Raw genomic sequence first — 17,944 nt, forward strand, 5'->3', positions numbered from 1 at the left:
ATCTTCAAATTGTGAATATTTTCTTCAAAAAGCTTTATTGTTTCAATTTTCACATTCGGATCTGCAGTAAGCCTGGATCAATTTTGTGTACACTCCAACGTAGGGATCAAGGTATGTTTTTTCCCAATATTGGTATTCAGTTGATCCAGTACCATTTACAGAAAAGACCATCCTTCCATCACTGCTCTGTGATGTCATAAATTAGTTGTGCAAACATAACATTCTGCCTCTGGATGCTTTGTTCTTGATGTTCAATCAACTGTCCTTGCATAATATCATAGTTTTATTTTATTTTATTTTTTGAACTGGGGATTGAACTCAGGGGCACTCAACCACTGAGCCACATCCCCTGTCCTATTTTGTATTTTATTTAGAGACAAGGTCTCACTGAGTTGCTTAGTGCCTTGCATTGCTGAGGTTGACTTTGAACTTGCAATCCTCCTTTCTCAGCCTCCTGAGCTGCTGGGATTACAGACGTGCACCACTGTGTCTGGCTAATATCATAGTTTTATAATATAAACTTTAAAAATTGGAGACTTTTATGATTTTATATGACATTATATTCATCTCCAAAGGCTCCCACTTTTTCAGAGATTACCTTGGTTGTTATTGCCCTTTGCATTTTAATATAAAATGTAGATATAACTTATCATTCTTTTGGATCTTAGATAACTATGCCATTTGAGAATACTGATAGTTGAAACATCACATGAGCCCTAATAATAATTTTATGTGTCAATTTAAAAAGGAGTAATGACAGTTTTGTTTCTTCCTTTCCACTTCTTATACTGATAATTTTTACCTTGTTCACTGTCTTCTTCAGCACAATATTTGAAAAGTGGTGTTAGTGAACATCCCTTAGAAGGTGTCATTTCATAGCCAAAGAGGAAAGACCCTAATCAAGTGGTCAAAGTTTATGTCACCAGCAGTGAGACAAATCAAAATCATGTAGCAACTGCTAGAATGAAATGAGAAAAACATAGAGTCACTACTATGAGATCCCTGTCAAAGACATATGACCTGAATAGAGACATGAGGAAACTTCAGACAAATACAGACTGAAGGTCTGTAGTCTTTAGGAGGTTCAGGGTCATGAGAGTTCAAGAAAGAAACTCTTCCAGACTGAACATTAAAGAGACATTATGACTAAATGCAGAATGTGATTATAAGGTGGATCCTTTTGCTAAGTGCATCTTTGGGCCCAACTAGAAGGAGTAGAATCTAGTCAGAGGGTTAGATGGTAGAAACAACATTAATTTCCCCATTCTGATGACTATGTAGGAAATATATTTATGGGAAATACTAGTGTTTGGGGGAAGTCATAGGGTATTGCTTCAGAAGCTTGCTCTCAAGTTTTTCAGGAACATTTTTAAAAATTATATTTGCAACTTTTCTATACTTTTGCATTGTGTTTCAAAATAAAGTGAAAATAAGCCAAACTTCACTTTATTGCAGAGAGGGCCACCAGGTGGAGGCCTTGGGCCAGAGAGCTGATTTACTTGGCCCTTCTGCTGGGTTAAAGAAAGCAAGGCAAGGAGGGAGAGTATTCTTCACGTTGATAAGGACAAAAATCAAACCACGGGCAGGTTAATTCATTTTAGAGTATCTCTATGAAGTTGGAAACAACTTTGTTTTTTGATTCCATTTCTTTTGGCCAGGTTTCTCAACTTCAGCACTACTGTCATTTTGGGCTGCACAATTCTTTGTTGTGGGGCTGTCCTGTGTTATGCAGGGTGTTTAGTAACATCCCTGGCCTCAATGTGTTACATTCCTCCAGTTGTTAAAAATGTTTGCAGACATTGCTAAAGCTTCCCTGGAAGACAAAATTCACTCCTGATTGAGAACTACTGACTTTCGCAATAATATATTCTTTGTTTTGGGCATTTTGGTTTCTGAAGCTTGTAGCCCTCTCAGGGTGGCTAAGAGATGTCTGGCCATACCTAGTTTGGCTGGTCCATAGTGGTGGTGGGGTTTTGCATGGTGGGACTGAACCCCAGAACCTGAGACGGGTGCTCAGTGCTGGGCTACTCAAAGGTGCTTTTCTATGCACAGAGAAGCAACAGAGCTTAGGGTAATAGGAAAGGCCTTAGACAACCAACCAAGATGAATAAAGCCTTGAGCTAATGGAAGAAAAAGCACTGTTCAAGGCCAACACCAGCATAGAAACTCCTGCTTTCCCTCAGAAGCTAGTGTCCAGTTCCTTTTACCTGGCTGGGCAGAACTTTAAAAAGCTGGAGATCAGCCATCATATGTTACTTTCCATCACCACTATATGATGGAAGACATTAAAATGTCCCTTTGTACTTCCCCACCTCATTTCCTTTCCATCTTCTTTGCTAAACCTCCACCTGTCTGCTGTACTTAGGCACTTGATAGCATACCCTAGGTTCCAGGCAAGATGCCTTCCAACCCCGTTACCAATGATGTAAATGCAGTGGATGGTGGTCCCCAAAGTTCAAGGACACTCCAATCCTGGATACATTTAGACCTTGTTTCTCTTTAATTTTTAAAAAATTCTGTTCACTCACTTTCCCATTATAGGTGCATATTCTGTAAAAAGTGCAGTTATCTCCAGTCCTTTAAAGATAGGATATGACGTCAGCAGCAGCCTGGGAGGGATGGGAAGTGCGTTGCTAGAAAATTGGGATAAATTCTGAAAAATGTCACTTCCTGGAGATAATGCTAGTTTAAAAAGTTCATTGTGGCTGGGCATGGTGGTGTATGCCTGTAATCCCAGTGGCTCGGGAGGCTGAGGCAGGAGGATTGTGAGTTCAAAGCCAGCCTCAGTAACAGTGAGGTGCTAAGCAACTCAGTGACACCCTGTCTCTAAATAAAATATAAAAAAAGGCTGGGGATGTTGCCATTGGTCGAGTTCTCCTGAGTTCAATCCCTGGTACAAAAGAAAAAAAAAGCATTGTGGCTGTGTTTGGTCAGTTGTAGAGTGATACCTCTCCTGGAGACAGCGAACCTTCTTCCTGGGTACAGGGATGGCAGCAACTTTGCCAGTGGGTGGCCCAAGGCAAGTCACTTCACCTCTGTGAGCCAGTGTCCTTGTCTGTGAAATGACAAATTGAGTAGATGACTCAAGATCCTGCTCCAGCTAAATTTTGATAATCCTCACCTTGAAGTTGGACCATTTGTGAACAGGCATCAAGTTAGGCTATTTTAATGAGGTGGCATTTAGTCATTAGGACTCTGTCCCTAGCTTCTCAACTCTCCCCTCAGGAAATCAGGCCTGGCCACTGCAATGAGGGCGGGAGCTACTGAGCCTGCCTGGTTGGTATCTTGTAGTTGGTATCCTTTGGGAGATAGAAAGGGAGTATTTTTTTTTTTTTTTTTTTTTGTGGTGCTGGGGATTAAAGCCAGGGCCTTGTGCATGTGAGGCAAGCACTCTACCAACTGAGCTATATCCCCAGCCTGGGAATATGTTTTTTTATGATTCATCAAATCATAAGAGTATAAGTTCTCAGTGGATCCAGATTTCAATTCCAGGCCTTAGTGGCTCAAATGGTGCCCTGCATCAGGGATATTTAGCAAGTTGCTAGTTTTAATTCAGTATCAGTCTCATGGGAGAGAATGGAATCCTATGGACATTTTCCCAGTACTGGCTATGGTATCCCAAATGCACTCATTCACTCTATTGTTTCATGGTGTCAACTTTGGTCAATTTGTGATTCTGGTGGACATCTCTCAGATTGTGTGGCCTTTCTGAGAGGGGAACAATGCTCCTTGCTCTGGCACAGTGCTCTCTGCAGCCACATTCTACTGCATAAGGCTATCCTTGTGGCCACCACTGATGTACTGGTGAAGACCAATATAAAACAGGCTAACTGGAGTCTTGTCCTGGGGGAAAACAGCCAAGAAGCAGACCCAGAGTTTGTTCAAGGAACTGGACTGTGCCAGTTTTACTTGGAAGCTGGATAATGATCTTGTCAAATTGTCCCATCAACTGGAGAAGCAGGTTATGGAGAGAGAGGGAAGGGCACTGCTGCAGTACCAACAGGGTCCAGGTGACATTCAGTGCTGGTTCAGAGTTTCCAGTGTCTGGCCACATCACTCCCTGAAATTCGGAATGAATCCCGTATTTCTGAAATAACGCCTCTCACCTGCTTTTGCTTTTACCTGAGTTCTAACTGGTGCTTTTTCTTTATCTGCAGTTAAAGAATTCTAACAAGTACAAGCATCTGACCTTACGGAGAGGCCTTGGTAGAAATCCCAAGTGGCACGTAACCAATGGGTGCAGGGGTTTCAGTCATTGAGCAAAAGACAAGCTGTAACTTCAATAAATCATGTTTGCCAACTACAGGTGACAAGGTCAGTCTGAGATGTAAAGAGCTCCCTTTGACAAATGGAAGGTGATCTTCTATCTGGAGAGGCTCTAGTTGTTCCACTCAACCAGGCTTTGGTTGCATAGAGAGGGTCTCTTTGCCAAAGGGACACCTGGCAAAGAGACCCTCCATTACTTCCTTATGTAAAGATTTCCATGTGATGACATCAAATAGATCCAGAAACCACAAAGCAATCTCCATTTCACAGACAGGTCACCCTCAAGTTTAATGTTTTAGGTCTTAAAAAAAGAAATACAAGCTCTTCTTCCAGGAGATGTTAACTCTTTTATTAATTTAGGGTTAACATTGTATTTGCTTCACTGATTTATTTTTCAGAGTCATGGATTCAATAGACAACAGCTGGGTTCTTGCCAGCTCACAGGTGAGAAGGCAAACACATTATTGTCAAAGAGGGGAGCAGGACACTATGGAGAGACAAGGTTGAAAAAATTTAAGGCAAATGTTATTCCCATATTAAAGGGAATTGATCAAGCAGATCTGTGTATTTCAATGAAAATATATGAAATATTTGTCAAAATAATTAACATTGGTAAAAATTAGAACACGTAGCTTATAAAATGCCTACACAGGTTTGGCAGAAATAAATCCAGCCATGTCACGTAGGCTCATACTATACAGACACAGGAGCATCCACCTTGAGAGCAAGTCTCCTGAAGCACTGAGGCCGTGCCAGACATATTTTAAAAGCATTTCCATAAAATGGAAAGGAATGGATGATTAGATTCGTGGGCTCGGTTTACATTTTGTTAAGTGGAATTGCTTGGTCATTGGGGTATCTTTTGGCTGGCCCTGGAATGCCTTCTTGGGACCTTCCTCCAAAGGCTCTGCATCAGGTAGAGTGATCATTTGGGCCCAGGGGACTCCTAGAGACACAGGCAGAACACAGTCACAGGACAGCTGGGCTCACTCAGAGAATGCTGCAGAGAGAGGAAGAGTTTTCTGATCTGGGTTTGGTATAGGACTTTCTAAGCTGCTGCTGCAGTTTCAAAAGGAGCTGACTATGTAGATTCCATCCCCAGCAGTCATACATTTTATGACTATTTTATTTACAGTCTGACCAAACTGTCCCCCAGGCTGCACTGTGGCAGGTGATGCACAGGTAGGTGGCTGGGCTCTTCATCACGTGTGAGGACAGCCAAGGGTCCTGCCAGCAGGCTGGTGAGATTTACTACAGAGCCGCGCAAAAGCATGGGAGGGAGAGCAATGTGTGATACCAAGCGAATTTCCTTTCTGCTTTGGTCTTAAAGATTCAGTAAACTTAGGGTCTTAGAAGCTGCTCTGAAGCTGGAGCTGTGGATTCTTGTAATTCATTTTGTTCCCATTTTGAGTTTGCCAGAAGACTGTAGCCAGCAAGCAGAGTTTCAGAGGGTATCCTTGTTTCAGGAGCATGTCCTTAAGGGCCACCACCCACCTGGTTCAGGTACCTACAGATGCTGCAGGAGGATCTGGCTTCTGGGGAGATAAAACTGTCAGACGCTGAGCACTGCCCCTGCAACAGGTTCTGGCCAACAGTGTAGAGGAAGGTGGATGGGTAGATGGATGGACAGGAGAGGCCCTGCACTCTGAGGGCGGCTGGTACCCCTACCCAGCCAGGAGGCACGTGCGGCAGCAGAACTGTATGAAGAGCTTCCGTTCGCAGAGCCGGTTGGATTTCACCATCTCGCAGAAGGTTTCATCAGCTGGGGTCCCGCATCAGGGAAGAAAAAGAAGGGAAAGATCAGACTCTGGGGTCTGTTAGGATTATTTCAACAGTTCTGTGTTTACTGTGCACTGATGGTGCATCAGGTGGGGGGCACACAAAGTCCTGCTCCTGCCATGTGTTTCACTGTGCAAGTCTAGTGTGGCAGAGGTAGCACCTGGTGTGCAGAGGCTGTTGCTGAGTCTAAGTGACAAGAGGAAGGTTCATGATGGGAACAAGTAGGATAGGGTGGGGGCCCTGGAATTCCAGCTGGGTTGGGCCAGTATGGCCTTTGGTGCACAAGTGGACCTGTCTTTCTGGTCTGTGCTGTGTTGGTGGGAGGGTTTAAGAAGAAGCATCTGTGGCAAGCAGGAGGGTGGGGCTGAAGGGAGGCAAGAATGCAGACTGCTGCCAGGTCCAGGGGACACTTCAAATGGGGAGGTGTGGGGATGGGAAGAAGAGAGACATCAAGGTAGAAGGACAGAACTCAGTGATGGGAAAGCTGAGGCTGGGGACAGGAGAAATGAAGGCTAATCCTTGGGCAGCCGCATTATCATTGTGATGCATTGTTATTAGTAGATCTGGGAATCTCTAGTGTGGCATCCTCACTTTCTTGGGCTGGATATATAACCTGGGCAGGTGACTTCCAAACAGGAAGCTTCCTGGCCTTTGAAGGGCCACAATTCTGCAAACCAAAAAAGTAATCCACGAGGCAGGGAGGTCACTGTGTGTTCTGCAGAGCACCACGAGGCCTCTCTCTGTGGGCTTCACGCTCTGGTGGGTGGGACAGCACCACATATTTGCCATGCCCTTTGGACACTCTGGAACTGTTTCCTTCCCTTGTGTGCCAGGACGTGGTGCCCAGAGCTACACCTGTAGCTCCTCCCTGCTGCTTGCTGAGCCACAGTATCCTCTCTATCATAGTGCATCTGGGAATGGCTCCTACACCAGACTTCCAGGACGCAGTCCTTGGCCAACCTTGCTTGCCTATAATGCCCAAATTGGGCACCACCTTTGGTTCCCTTGTGAGTTTCTGTTTTCACAACTTATCCTTGTCTCTTTATCTACCTGGAGAGTAAGAGTTCTCCCACAACACAAATGTGAGGCCTCTCTGTGCACAGGTGGCATTCCTGCTTCCTAGTGTGGGGCTGACTTCTGGTTCTGTCCTCTTAGTCCTAAGACTGAGTTGGGACCTCTCCCCTCAAGGAAGCTGCCACACTCAGGCTTTCTGGGAGCCCTATGGCATGAGAATTGGAACAGTACAAGAACAAAATCACTTTTAAGAGTCACTCAGCAAATAGATTAGCAGTGGCTGGGCTGGTCAGCATGTGAGAGACCCTACAGGGCTTTGAGAAGCCCCAGAGAGCCCACTGAATCAGGGACAAGTGTGCCTGTTCAGGGTGGGCCATGCCTGCTTTCCCTTTTGACCAGAGGCTGGTGGGCGGGGCTCACCGTTGCTGCACGTGTGGTTGGTGATGCAGGAGGTCCCCAGCTGTGTGAAGCCTGTCTTACATTTGCTGCAATTCCTGCTGGAGCCCTCGCAGCTCAGGCAGTTCTCTTCACACCTGTGGGAAGATACCAGCTGAGGCCTGGGGAAGAGGCCCAGCCACTCCAGGCTCCCTTCCTGGGGCTCTCCTACCCTCCCACCTTCCCTGCACACACCTGCAGCCCCCTCAGCTTTGGTCCTCTCTGGAGAGGCTGCGACTGTGTCCCCCAGGATGCTCTGAGACACAGGTCAAGCGTTGATGAGACTTCCTTTCTGTCTGACTTGACTTTTTCCCAGGAGGGTGAAGACAGCCATGGCCGGTTAGCTGGAGCATGCCCACAAGTGAAGGCCTGGCCTGCATCTCCGAGACTCCCTGTGGCATATCTGGACACCCTCCTGGGCTCTGGTGCTCACCCAAAGTGTGGCTCCCAGAGCTGGATGGGCATGTGCTTCCTCTACAGGCTGCCAGCTGCAGTGGCTATAGGCTTGGGGTTGGGGCCAGATTTCTCCCAGGGAGGTGACAAACCTGATTCCAGAGCTCACAGGAGGGCTGCTGCTGCCCACAGGCTGACTGTCCTTGGCTGCCATGCCTACGTACCTCAAAGAGGTGGGAGTGCCCTTCCAATTCCTTCCCCTCCTAGGATAGTCCTAGCTCAGTGTGGCCCAGAGCTGGACCCAGAGATATTATTAATGCAGAGTCCTATGATCTCAGGGACAGTCTGTACACTATAGTTGAAGTCACATTTACCAGTTTTACAGGAACACATGTTTTCACTTACATATGGTCTGTGGTTGCTTTTGTGCTCTGGTGGCAGAGCTGAGTAGCTGTGACAGAGGTGGTATGGCCCCCAAAGTCTAAGGTACCTACCACCTGATACTTTCTTTTTTCAGTGCTGGGATTGAAGCCAGGGCTGCTTTACCACTGAGCTACATCCCCAGCCTTTTTATTTTAAAAGTTTTAATCTTGAAACAGGGTCTCACTAAGTTGCCAAGGCTGGCCTCAAGCCTGCAATCCTGCCTCTGTCTCTCCATAACTGAGATTCTATCCAAACCTTCAAAGAAACAAGAGCTTGAGTCTGCATGTTCTCTCTCCAGGGCCATGTATACACTCACACCATACCGGTTGCTTTTTTTAGCTCCTGGTGACTAGGTCCATAATGCTCCTGGCTGATGCCCACCTCCCTATCACTTCCAGAGAAGCAGGGAACAGACCCAATGAGCGGATCTCAGAGCAAATGGGAAAGGCATGCGGGGCAAGAGCCTGGCTCTGCCAATGTATGGGCCTGCTTAGGACTGCTGCCTGCTGCCCCATATGTGAGACCTTCAATAACCAGATGCCAACAGGTCCCATGAAGGCCTCTTTCCAAAGTAATCCTTTGACAGGGTTTAAAATGGCCACCATGGGGCCCAGTTGTGGCATCCCTCCAGCTAGATAAGAGGTGAGTTTTTTATTTCCAGTTTGCCTGAGGAAGCCAAAATTAGAGTTCAGACCTTTAGTTTCTGCATGTCATTGTGTTAACCCCATGGGCAAACCCGCATGCAGGAGCCTTTCCAACTTCTTTCTCCAATAATAACAGCCTACCCATGCCTCACACTCTCACCAGGGCCCCTGGGTTGCAGGAGGAGGGGAGGAGAAGGTGGGGGCGGTGGTCAGAGGACTCATCAGAGTCAACCATATAGGATTCAATCTATTCCTAACTCCCTTTTAGGAAGCTCCTACAGTCTGGTCCCTGTCACACTACCTCCCTAAACACACCTCTGCATCTTCTGATGGTCCAGCCACAGGTCCCTAGTACACAAGGGATGATCTTTCCTGGGGGACCCTCCTGGCATCTCTTACCAACATGCACACCAGTGAGATGGGAGCTAGGCCTAATCTAGTCACTTAAATGAATGTCAGTTAGCTGGTAGACCTGGGCATCTCGGGTCATGACTGATGGGTGTGGAGTGGGCTATGGTAGAGAACTGGTAGGACACAGTATCTCTTCTTCAAATATGACCTTATTTGAATGTGGTAGGATGGAAACTTCCTTGGTTTTCTGTTGCTGTGTCACAAATTGCCAACAAAATAATTCATTCTCAGTGGCTCCCAGTTCTGCAGGCAGAAGCCCAGGCAGGCTCAGCTGGGTTCCCTGCTTAGGGTCTCACAAGGCCCAGGGCATGGTGGCAAGCTGGCCTGGGCTCTCATCTGGAGGTGTGGGAGAAGAATCCAGCATCATCCTGCCCTGAGACAGGGGTGATGCTGCCCCTGTGTCCTCCCGCCTCAGCTCCCTTGTGGTTCCTGTTTCCTCCTGTCAGGTGACTGTGCTGGCAGGTGGTTTCTTGGGCAGAGGGTGTTTCAGATGCCCCTGGTTCTTCTCTAATCCCTATTTCACCCCAAAACCCATGGCAACTTTCCCCTGCCACATTCTAGAAGGGAAGGCATGTGCCCTGCAGCTCCTTTTCCCTGCACCATTCTGGGGCCACTCCCATCAGCCTCCCACCTTCCATGTGAGAGCTGGACACAGGCCACCTGCTCCAGGAACCTTTGCCAAGCTTCAGTTTAAGTACAGACTAAAGCAGAATGCATGTCCCCAAGGGTCTCTATCTTACTGGGCATCCAATGGGAAGAGGTGGTGGGGGGATGAGAAATGAGTCTACCCCTTGGGCAAGTATCCTACCAAGTTGCTCTCTTTTTCTTCCAAGATATCTTTGCTTGTTCCTGAAGGTCCTCTTACTAAGGCATGGGGGTGATTAGAACCTCTTTAGAGATACTTTTCATTGACTATTCTGAGCTTCAGGCTGCAGTTCCCCCCGTCTTTGCATTTCGGTTGCTAACCCAGCAGGCCTGTGGGCTGACTTCCATATACAGCCCCCTGGATAGGCCAGTGTTCTGTCCTAGCTGCCTTGTCCTACCCACAGAGATGGCCAGAGAAACATTCTGGGACCTGGAGGAAGACTGTGGCTCTCTAGAAGTTGATGCTGTCCACATTGGGAGAGACCTACAGAACTAAGTGGACCAAGACCCTTCTTCCTGGGGAGGAGTCCACCCTGATGGGTTCTTCAGGGCCAGAGGACTCTGAAAGATGAAAGTTCCCCCACCCCACCTCCAGGTACTGGGGATTGAACCCAGGGGCACTCTACCACTGAGCTATCATCACCAGTCCTTTTTCATTTTTTATTTTGAGACAGTCTTACTGACTTGCTGAGGGTCCCATTAAATTGCCCAGGTTGGCCTTGAACTTGCAATCCTCCTGCCTCAACCTCCTGAGTTGATGGATTACAGGTGTTCAGTATTGCCCTGGCTTGAAACATGGAAATTCTGTGAAGAGCCAGAACTTTATCACTTGGTGGCTCTGCAGGGCTCTTCCTGGGGTGTCTGTCCTAGACACCTGGTGTGTCAGTCCCAGCACTGGACTCCCCTTGGGGTAAATAGCTTCTCCTCAAATAAGAAACTCCTGATCCTTCATGTCTAAGGAGGGGCGTACAGGGGCTGCCTGCCTCCTGCCTCCTCGATGGCCTCTGGGCACCACACAATGGGTCTGCCTGCCACAGGTGTGGGCATAGCATTCCCTGGAATCCAAGATATTTGACAAATTAAAGTGATTATCACTTTTTAGTTCCAAGTTCTCCCCAGATGCCGTTCTTACTTTAATTATCTGCAAACCAGCTGTGTGGGGAAATTGAAAGGTTTACTTCAGACAACTGTGCTCAGGGCCCTGAATAGGACTCAGCAAGGCTGGAAGAAATGTGGCGACTTTCCCATTTCAAACCAACTCAGTAGAGGGGCTGGACTGTGCACAGACATGGGACCCCTACCAGAGCCTCTTGAGGGTTACATAAGTGTAAGGACTTGGTGATCTCATTGGCTTACTGTACAGTTGTGTGTTTTTAAGGGATTAGGTGACAACCCACAGCAGTTCTCAGAATTGCCTGGGAGACAGGCCTCATTATGGGGGGCACCTACCAAAGCCTATGTGTTGCCCACTGATCATGATTGTCCCAGGCCTCTCTTTCTATGAGTCTATTTCAGACAGAGGGTACCACCCCTTCCCTCATAGCCCACCCCACTGTCACATCACTATTATCACCTTCAGCTCCTGCCTGCTGTTCTCTCCCCAAATATAACAGGCTGCCCTGCCTTGCTGCTGGGTCTGGGTTTATGATGTTCCGATATGAGGCAATCTTCAGCAAGAGGAGACCAAAGCACATGGCTTCTCCCTTAAGGACCAGTAACACTGCCAAATTTCCATTACCACACAAGGAAGGTGGACTGTGTGTGTGTGTGTGTGTGTGTGTGTGTATACACAGGAGTAAATGGAGAATGAGGGGGTTAAATATATGTGCATTCACTACAGAAGAAATGGAGTTAGAATGACGAGATGGTCAAGGTCCTTAGAATGTTTTTAAAAGCTCCAAAAGTGGTTTCCAGTGTGAAGCCATCCAGTGTAGTCTGCTACTTGGATGTGAGTACCATGAGACAGGCACCTTGTTCTTCTGTTTCTTGCCCCATCCCAGCTGCTACCCAGGGCCTGGAGCATAGCAGGTATTCATCGAATAAGTATGCATTAAATAAACAAAGGCACAAAGGTTACCGACTAGCTTGTGATCTTGGCAATCACTAACTGTGGTCATTCCTTCCTCGGTAAATGGGTTCCTATCTGCCCACTGCACCTATAGTAGCAGGTGATGGGCTTTCTCTAGGCCCCAGAAAAGGCGCCATAACACCGGGCCCTCTGGCCACTCCTCTGTTGGACACAGCACGCTACCATTCCCCAGTGGTGTGAGCTTGGAAGACTGTACCTTCGACACACTTTGTGGGGCAAGCCAGGCATCTCCTCTGGGTAGAAGCCCTCACCACAAGCTGGCACACATTTCCAGTCTTGGAAGTGGAAGTTTTTTGCACAGTGAATACATTCTTCTCTGCTGGGCCCTGAGAGGTACAGGAAAGGAAGCAGATGTCAGGGACTATTTGCTGAAGGTCCCATCCTAGGCTTGTTCCAGTGCCCTGCCCTATGAGGTTTATGGTAATGTTTTAGATGTCCCAGGCCAGCCACACAGTTGGCATTTACCTGTTGCTTGCTGAGGACTGTGCTGTGCTCACTAACTTTTAGGTGGGCATTGCCATTCCCCTTTCACGGATGGGGTCACTGGACACATGATCTGACCTCAGTAGGGAACATGCCTTCCCATGGCCCATACTATGATGACTGGCCCTGATTCCAAACACTTCTTTCCCTGCCAGGCTTAGTTAGGCCTCACTTCTGCTAGAGCCAGTGCCGTAGTCACCCATCAGCCACTGTGGCCAAACCAAGATGTGCTGCAACTAAAATAGTACCCACTGGATTTCAAAGTCCTACTGTTAAAAAAGAATGCAACATAGTTCATTTTTAAAAATATTGATACATGTTGAAATGATAGTTTTAGATACATTAGGTTAAAGAAGATACATTGCTAAAATTATTTTCATTTGTTTCTTTTCACTGTTTTAAGATATGGATACTGTAGCTCAGTGACACAGCCTGCCTTGCACCTGTGAGGTGCTGGGTTCGATCCTCAGCACCACATAAAAATGAATAAATAAAAAACAGGTATTGTGTCAATCTATGAGAGAGAGAGAGAGAGAGAGAGAGAGAGAGAGAGAGAGAGAGAGAGAAAAGAGCTGTGGCTGGTATTTGTAGCCTATATCATAGTCTCACTGGATTATCAGGGCATTTTCAGTAAGAAAAAAAAAATGAGTAGGGGCTTATAGGGTGGGGAGGCGTGGTCTGAAGAGACACAACTTCTGAGCTAAGGATCAAAAATTATGGAGGAAATCCTGCAGCTTGGCCCAGAGTCAGTGGAATTGTTGCCCTTGGTCAGATGCTGTATTATAGGGACTAGACAAATATCCCCAAGGACTACTTGACAAGGGACCTTAGACAGAGGTAAGGAGGTGGCCACTGGCTGGCAGTTTAGAAGGCTGAGAATGGGAAGGAAATCATCTCAGATGTTGCTATGTTTTGGATATGGTTTGAGAGTGTCCCCAAATGTCATGTGTTGGGATCTTGGTCTTCAGTATGGCAGTGTTGGGAAGTGGTGGGACCTTTAAGAGGTGGGGCCTAGTAATTATTTCTGGTCCCTCCTCTCTCTCGCTTTCTGTCTTGCCATGCAATCCCTTCCTCTCAAGGGCTCCTGCCATCATGATGCCATCTTCCATGAGATCCTCACCAGAGCTGAGCTGATGCTGGCACCATGCTTTTAGACTCTAGAACGGTAAGTTAAATTAATCTGTTTTCTTTATAAGCATGCCACATCAGTTATTTTGTTCTAGTAACAGAAAACAGGCTAATCCACTTATTATGGTAAACTTTTTTATCCCAATTTAATATGATTTTGGTCTTAGACTGTGGATTGAAAGCTAACACAGTGATAGTAACTCTTCTTGGAATAACCGGACTAAGCTGAGGCTCCTCTGCTGCATCAAAGGAAAATTCTTTGCAGAAGTTCCAGAGCCCTGGGGGCTCAAGGATCTGGGCCTACTCTATATCTTAGAACCCCCTAGGAAGAAATTATGAGCTCTTCCAGGCTAAGCTCATCCTTAGATAATCAGGAAGAATAAAACCCAGAGGGCACAGGATTTTGAGTGGGAACTAGAAGCAGGATCCTCTGGGGGTAATGGGGACTCTATAATGGTCCAGAGTCTCCACATGGGGTCCTTTCCCCCCTGTGATTGTGATTGAAGACTGCCCAAGGTACAGTAGGGATTCAGTCAGGTTTATGTTGTTCTCAATGGGAAGCTGGTCTCTAGCTTTGACCAACCAACCTTCCTATACTTTATCCCCAGGGAGCATCTGCAGGTCAAGGTGGCGGGCTCTGTGTACTTGGAAGGGCCTTCGTTCTGTGTTGGGACTCAGAGGATGTTCAGTGCCCACCACTGCCTCTCCCCTCCTGCCTTACTGGCTTAACTCTGTCACCCCCACTGTTCTTCCTCCAATACTACAATCTTTACTTAATGCCTGAGGAGCCTCTGTGTTGGCAAAGGAAGCTTGTTCTTATTCGTAGTCCCTTTGATGCTCAATTTATTTACTTTTTGGTGGTGCTGTGGATCAAACCCAGGGGTTTGTGCATGTTAAGCATGCACTCTACCACTGAGCTATACCTCAAGTCTAATGTTCAAATTTTTAAATGTAAAATTTGATTATGGGCTGGGGTGTAGCCAAGTGGCACAGCAATTTCCCAGCATGTTTGAGGCCCTGGGTTCTGTTCCTTGCACCATTAAAAAAAAAAAAAAAAAAAAAAAAAAGAGTTGATACACATTCAGTTGGGGAATATGAAAAACTCTGGAGGTGGATGGTGGTATTGGTTGTAAAACAGTGAACATACTTAATGCTACTGAACTATACATCAAAAATTGGTCAAGATGGGTGGCTGCCTCATTCATGGACCCCAGCGCAAAATGAATGCAGAGCCCTTGTTCAGAAAGCAAGAGCAGCGTGCCATTACAGGAACTAAGACAGGAAACAATCTCTTTTTCTCTGAAATCTCTCTACTGAGCTGTCATGGTGTTTTTATTTGCTATTTCATTTGCTAGGCCAAGGATGCCCATGGTGACGACTGACCCTCACAGGTCCCTGGGGCACTGTTCCTCATCCAGACCTGTAGGTGCCTAGATGTGTGTGTGTCCACTGGCTGCCAGTTGCTGACCAATGTCCCAGTTAGGTAAGTGGAGCCAGGTTGGTGCCACAGGTCCACTACATCAACCCATGGTGGACACACTGATCCCCAAGGGAATCCAAGCTCTACGCCAGGATGCACTGGGCACCTGCACTGAAGATGGAAAAGAAGCTCATTCCCGTGAAGTCACCTGTTGAGTGTGCTGGGGGTACAGGGTGAAGACAGGTGATATTATGCTCTACTTGGATGCCACCAGGTACTCAAAACTGACCCTGACCTTTCCCATGACTGTGTCCAGCACATTGTGTCGGTGGTAGACAACAGCAGTCACTGTGCAAGAGTTGGGAGAGGAAGGCCAGGCAGGCCCATGGCTCTAGGGGGCAGGGAGTGGGCATCTGAGAACAGATGCTTCTAATGACACCCACACCTGATGGGGAGCAAGAAGCTTCCAGGTGATCATAAGTGGGGGGGGGAGGGAGACTTCTGCAGCTGCCTGGGGTTGCACCTGTTCCTAGGAGGTTAGAAAGAACCAAGGCAAAAAAAAAAAAAAAAAAAAAAAAAAAAAGAAAGAAAAAAGAAAGAAAAAAGAAAGAAAAAAGAAAGAAAGAACCAAGGCAGAGGAAATGGGGAAGTATGGAGAATCCTAGCTCCCAAGAGCTTTAGACTTGCATACTGTTGAATTAAGTGCCTGAAGTGATAGAGAAGACAAGGGATTGAGATGAGAAAACCTACAAGTGGTTCAATATAGCTCATCAAGAGGTCTGGGGACATGGAGAAAGAGAAGTGAATTGAATTATTAAATCAAAAGTGTTGTAAACTACACGCCTGAATGTTACGAATCAAGGGACTCTGGCATTTAAATAAGCATCACGAGTGATGCTTCTTAATTGACCTGGACTAAACAATGAGTCAAGAAACAAATAATAAAAAGATAAAGATGACAGATGAAAAGATGAGAGGGCAACATGCTAGAAGAGCTGCTGGGCTGACCACAGGTGAAACTCTTCCAGATGCTGAGCTTGGTTCCTTCTGGGGTTGTTCCAGGAGGGTATGGAGGTGGCTTAGGGTCAGCCCCAACCATCACTTGTGGATGCTGGCCCTGACCACATCCTTGGTTACTCTGACATGTCCACTCCTGAACAGTCCAGGTGCAGCTACAAAGGGTTAGGCTGGCCACACTGGGGAGGGCGGTCTGCCCCATCCTGTAGCATTTCTGATGAATGGTGTCATGGCAACTGATTTAGCAGACACCTAATTCTTAAATTTTTAGGCTATGAAAACTCACTTATATGAGTTTCTCAGAATACACCAAAGTGCTGGGGGAAGGAGGAAAGACAAAGAGGAGAAAACTTCATCTGAAATATATCTGAGCCCACAAACTCATGGTGTGCTTCAAGTTACTTGTGCAGATAACGGCAAAATTAAACTCGATAAAATGAATGCAATCTCCACGATATTCTGCATAAAAACTGTGCCTGGAGACATCTGTGCTATAATCTTTGTGGGGAATTACAATACATGTAAAATTGTTTATAGTAGTCTTTTCCTCTTTGAATAAAATGCTCAAAATAAGTGAACACAGGTACAAAGAATTAAGGTTTTGTTTTGAAACATCCCCATCCCTATTCCCACCTGGATCCATTTCAGCTTCTCCAGGAGGCTTCTGAATCTTTATGGTGTTAAATTTTAGTGCAATAATGCAGCAAAAGCCAAGCTCCAAGGCAAGATGGCTCATGAGCAGTTCAGTAATTTTTATCCCTTGCCTGAAAGCATTCACTGCCTGGCTGCATTTCTTTTCTCTCTTTTCCTTTCCTTTCCCCCTCCCTCCCCTCATATTTCATTCCTCTCCCCTCCCCTTTCCTTCTGCTCCCCTTCCTTTTCCTTTCCTTTCCTCTCCTTCCTGGGATTGAACCCAGGGACACTTCATTACTGAGTTCCATCCCCAGTCCTTTTTTTTTTTTTTTTTTTTTTTAAAAAACCTTTTATTTTAAGACAGGGTTTTACTAAGTTTCTCAGAGTCTTGATAAGTTGCTGAGGCTTCACCTCAAACTTGTGATCCTCCTGCCTCAGCCTCCTGAGTTGCTGAGATTATACATACGCACCTATAATTATTGGCCTGGCTGAGTTTCTAATGCTGGGAAACCCAAGCTGCTCAGTGGGCCTTTGCATTTTTTATTGCTTTTTGTTTTCTAACTTGAAAATTGTGGAGTTATGTACATAACATACAATTTACCATCATCTTAATCATTTTAAATGTTCAGTTCAGTGGTATTAAGTACATTCACATTTGTTGTGCAACCATCACTTCCATCCTTTTCTAGAACTTTTCCATCTTCCTAAATTCATTAAACAATAACTCTTCATTTACCTCCTCTCATCCATGGGAGCCTTTATGTTTTATTTTGTTTTGTTTTGCCTTCCTGTTTTTATATTCTTTTTTTTTTTTTTCTTGAAGTACTAGGAATTTTCTCTAGGGCTTTGCACATGCTAGGCAAGTGCTCCATCACTGAGCTACATCCCAGTCCCTTGCCTTTGTTTTTTAAATGCTCCAATAAATGCATATGCCCATGATGTTCTAGGTTTGCTTTCTAGGTTTCAAGGTAGCTAGCCTAATCCTCTCAGTAACCCTGACTGCAACTGTCCAAGGAAACTAAGGCCTCTGCAGGCCCTGAGCTCACCCACGCAGGTTCGGCAGGTATGGTGGCATTCTCCACATCTGATCAACTCAGAATCAAAGTAGGTGCCTGGCTCACAGTCTGGAAGACAGCTGCCCCGTGCAAGGCTGTTGAAAAGAAA

The 17,944-nt window shown here is 46.2% G+C and overlaps 1 protein-coding gene across 2 annotated transcripts in view; it reads right to left on the reverse strand.

Moving 5' to 3' along the window:
* Positions 1-4,596: 4,596 nt before the first annotated feature.
* The window catches only part of Pcsk6 (proprotein convertase subtilisin/kexin type 6), a 194,486-nt gene continuing 181,138 nt past the window's right edge, over positions 4,597-17,944 (reverse strand). For both annotated transcript variants that reach the window (XM_026394720.2, XM_026394719.2), the window contains 4 exons: positions 17,827-17,930; positions 12,296-12,425; positions 7,480-7,592; positions 4,597-6,028 (listed from right to left, as the gene is read on the reverse strand). In XM_026394720.2, coding sequence (XP_026250505.2) covers positions 5,931-6,028; positions 7,480-7,592; positions 12,296-12,425; positions 17,827-17,930 — 445 coding nt within the window. In that variant the 3' untranslated portion in view covers positions 4,597-5,930. The remainder of the gene's footprint in view (positions 6,029-7,479; positions 7,593-12,295; positions 12,426-17,826; positions 17,931-17,944) is intronic.

The sequence above is a fragment of the Urocitellus parryii genome, chromosome 6, assembly GCF_045843805.1.
Source record: "Urocitellus parryii isolate mUroPar1 chromosome 6, mUroPar1.hap1, whole genome shotgun sequence".
NCBI classification, from domain to species: domain Eukaryota; kingdom Metazoa; phylum Chordata; class Mammalia; order Rodentia; family Sciuridae; genus Urocitellus; species Urocitellus parryii.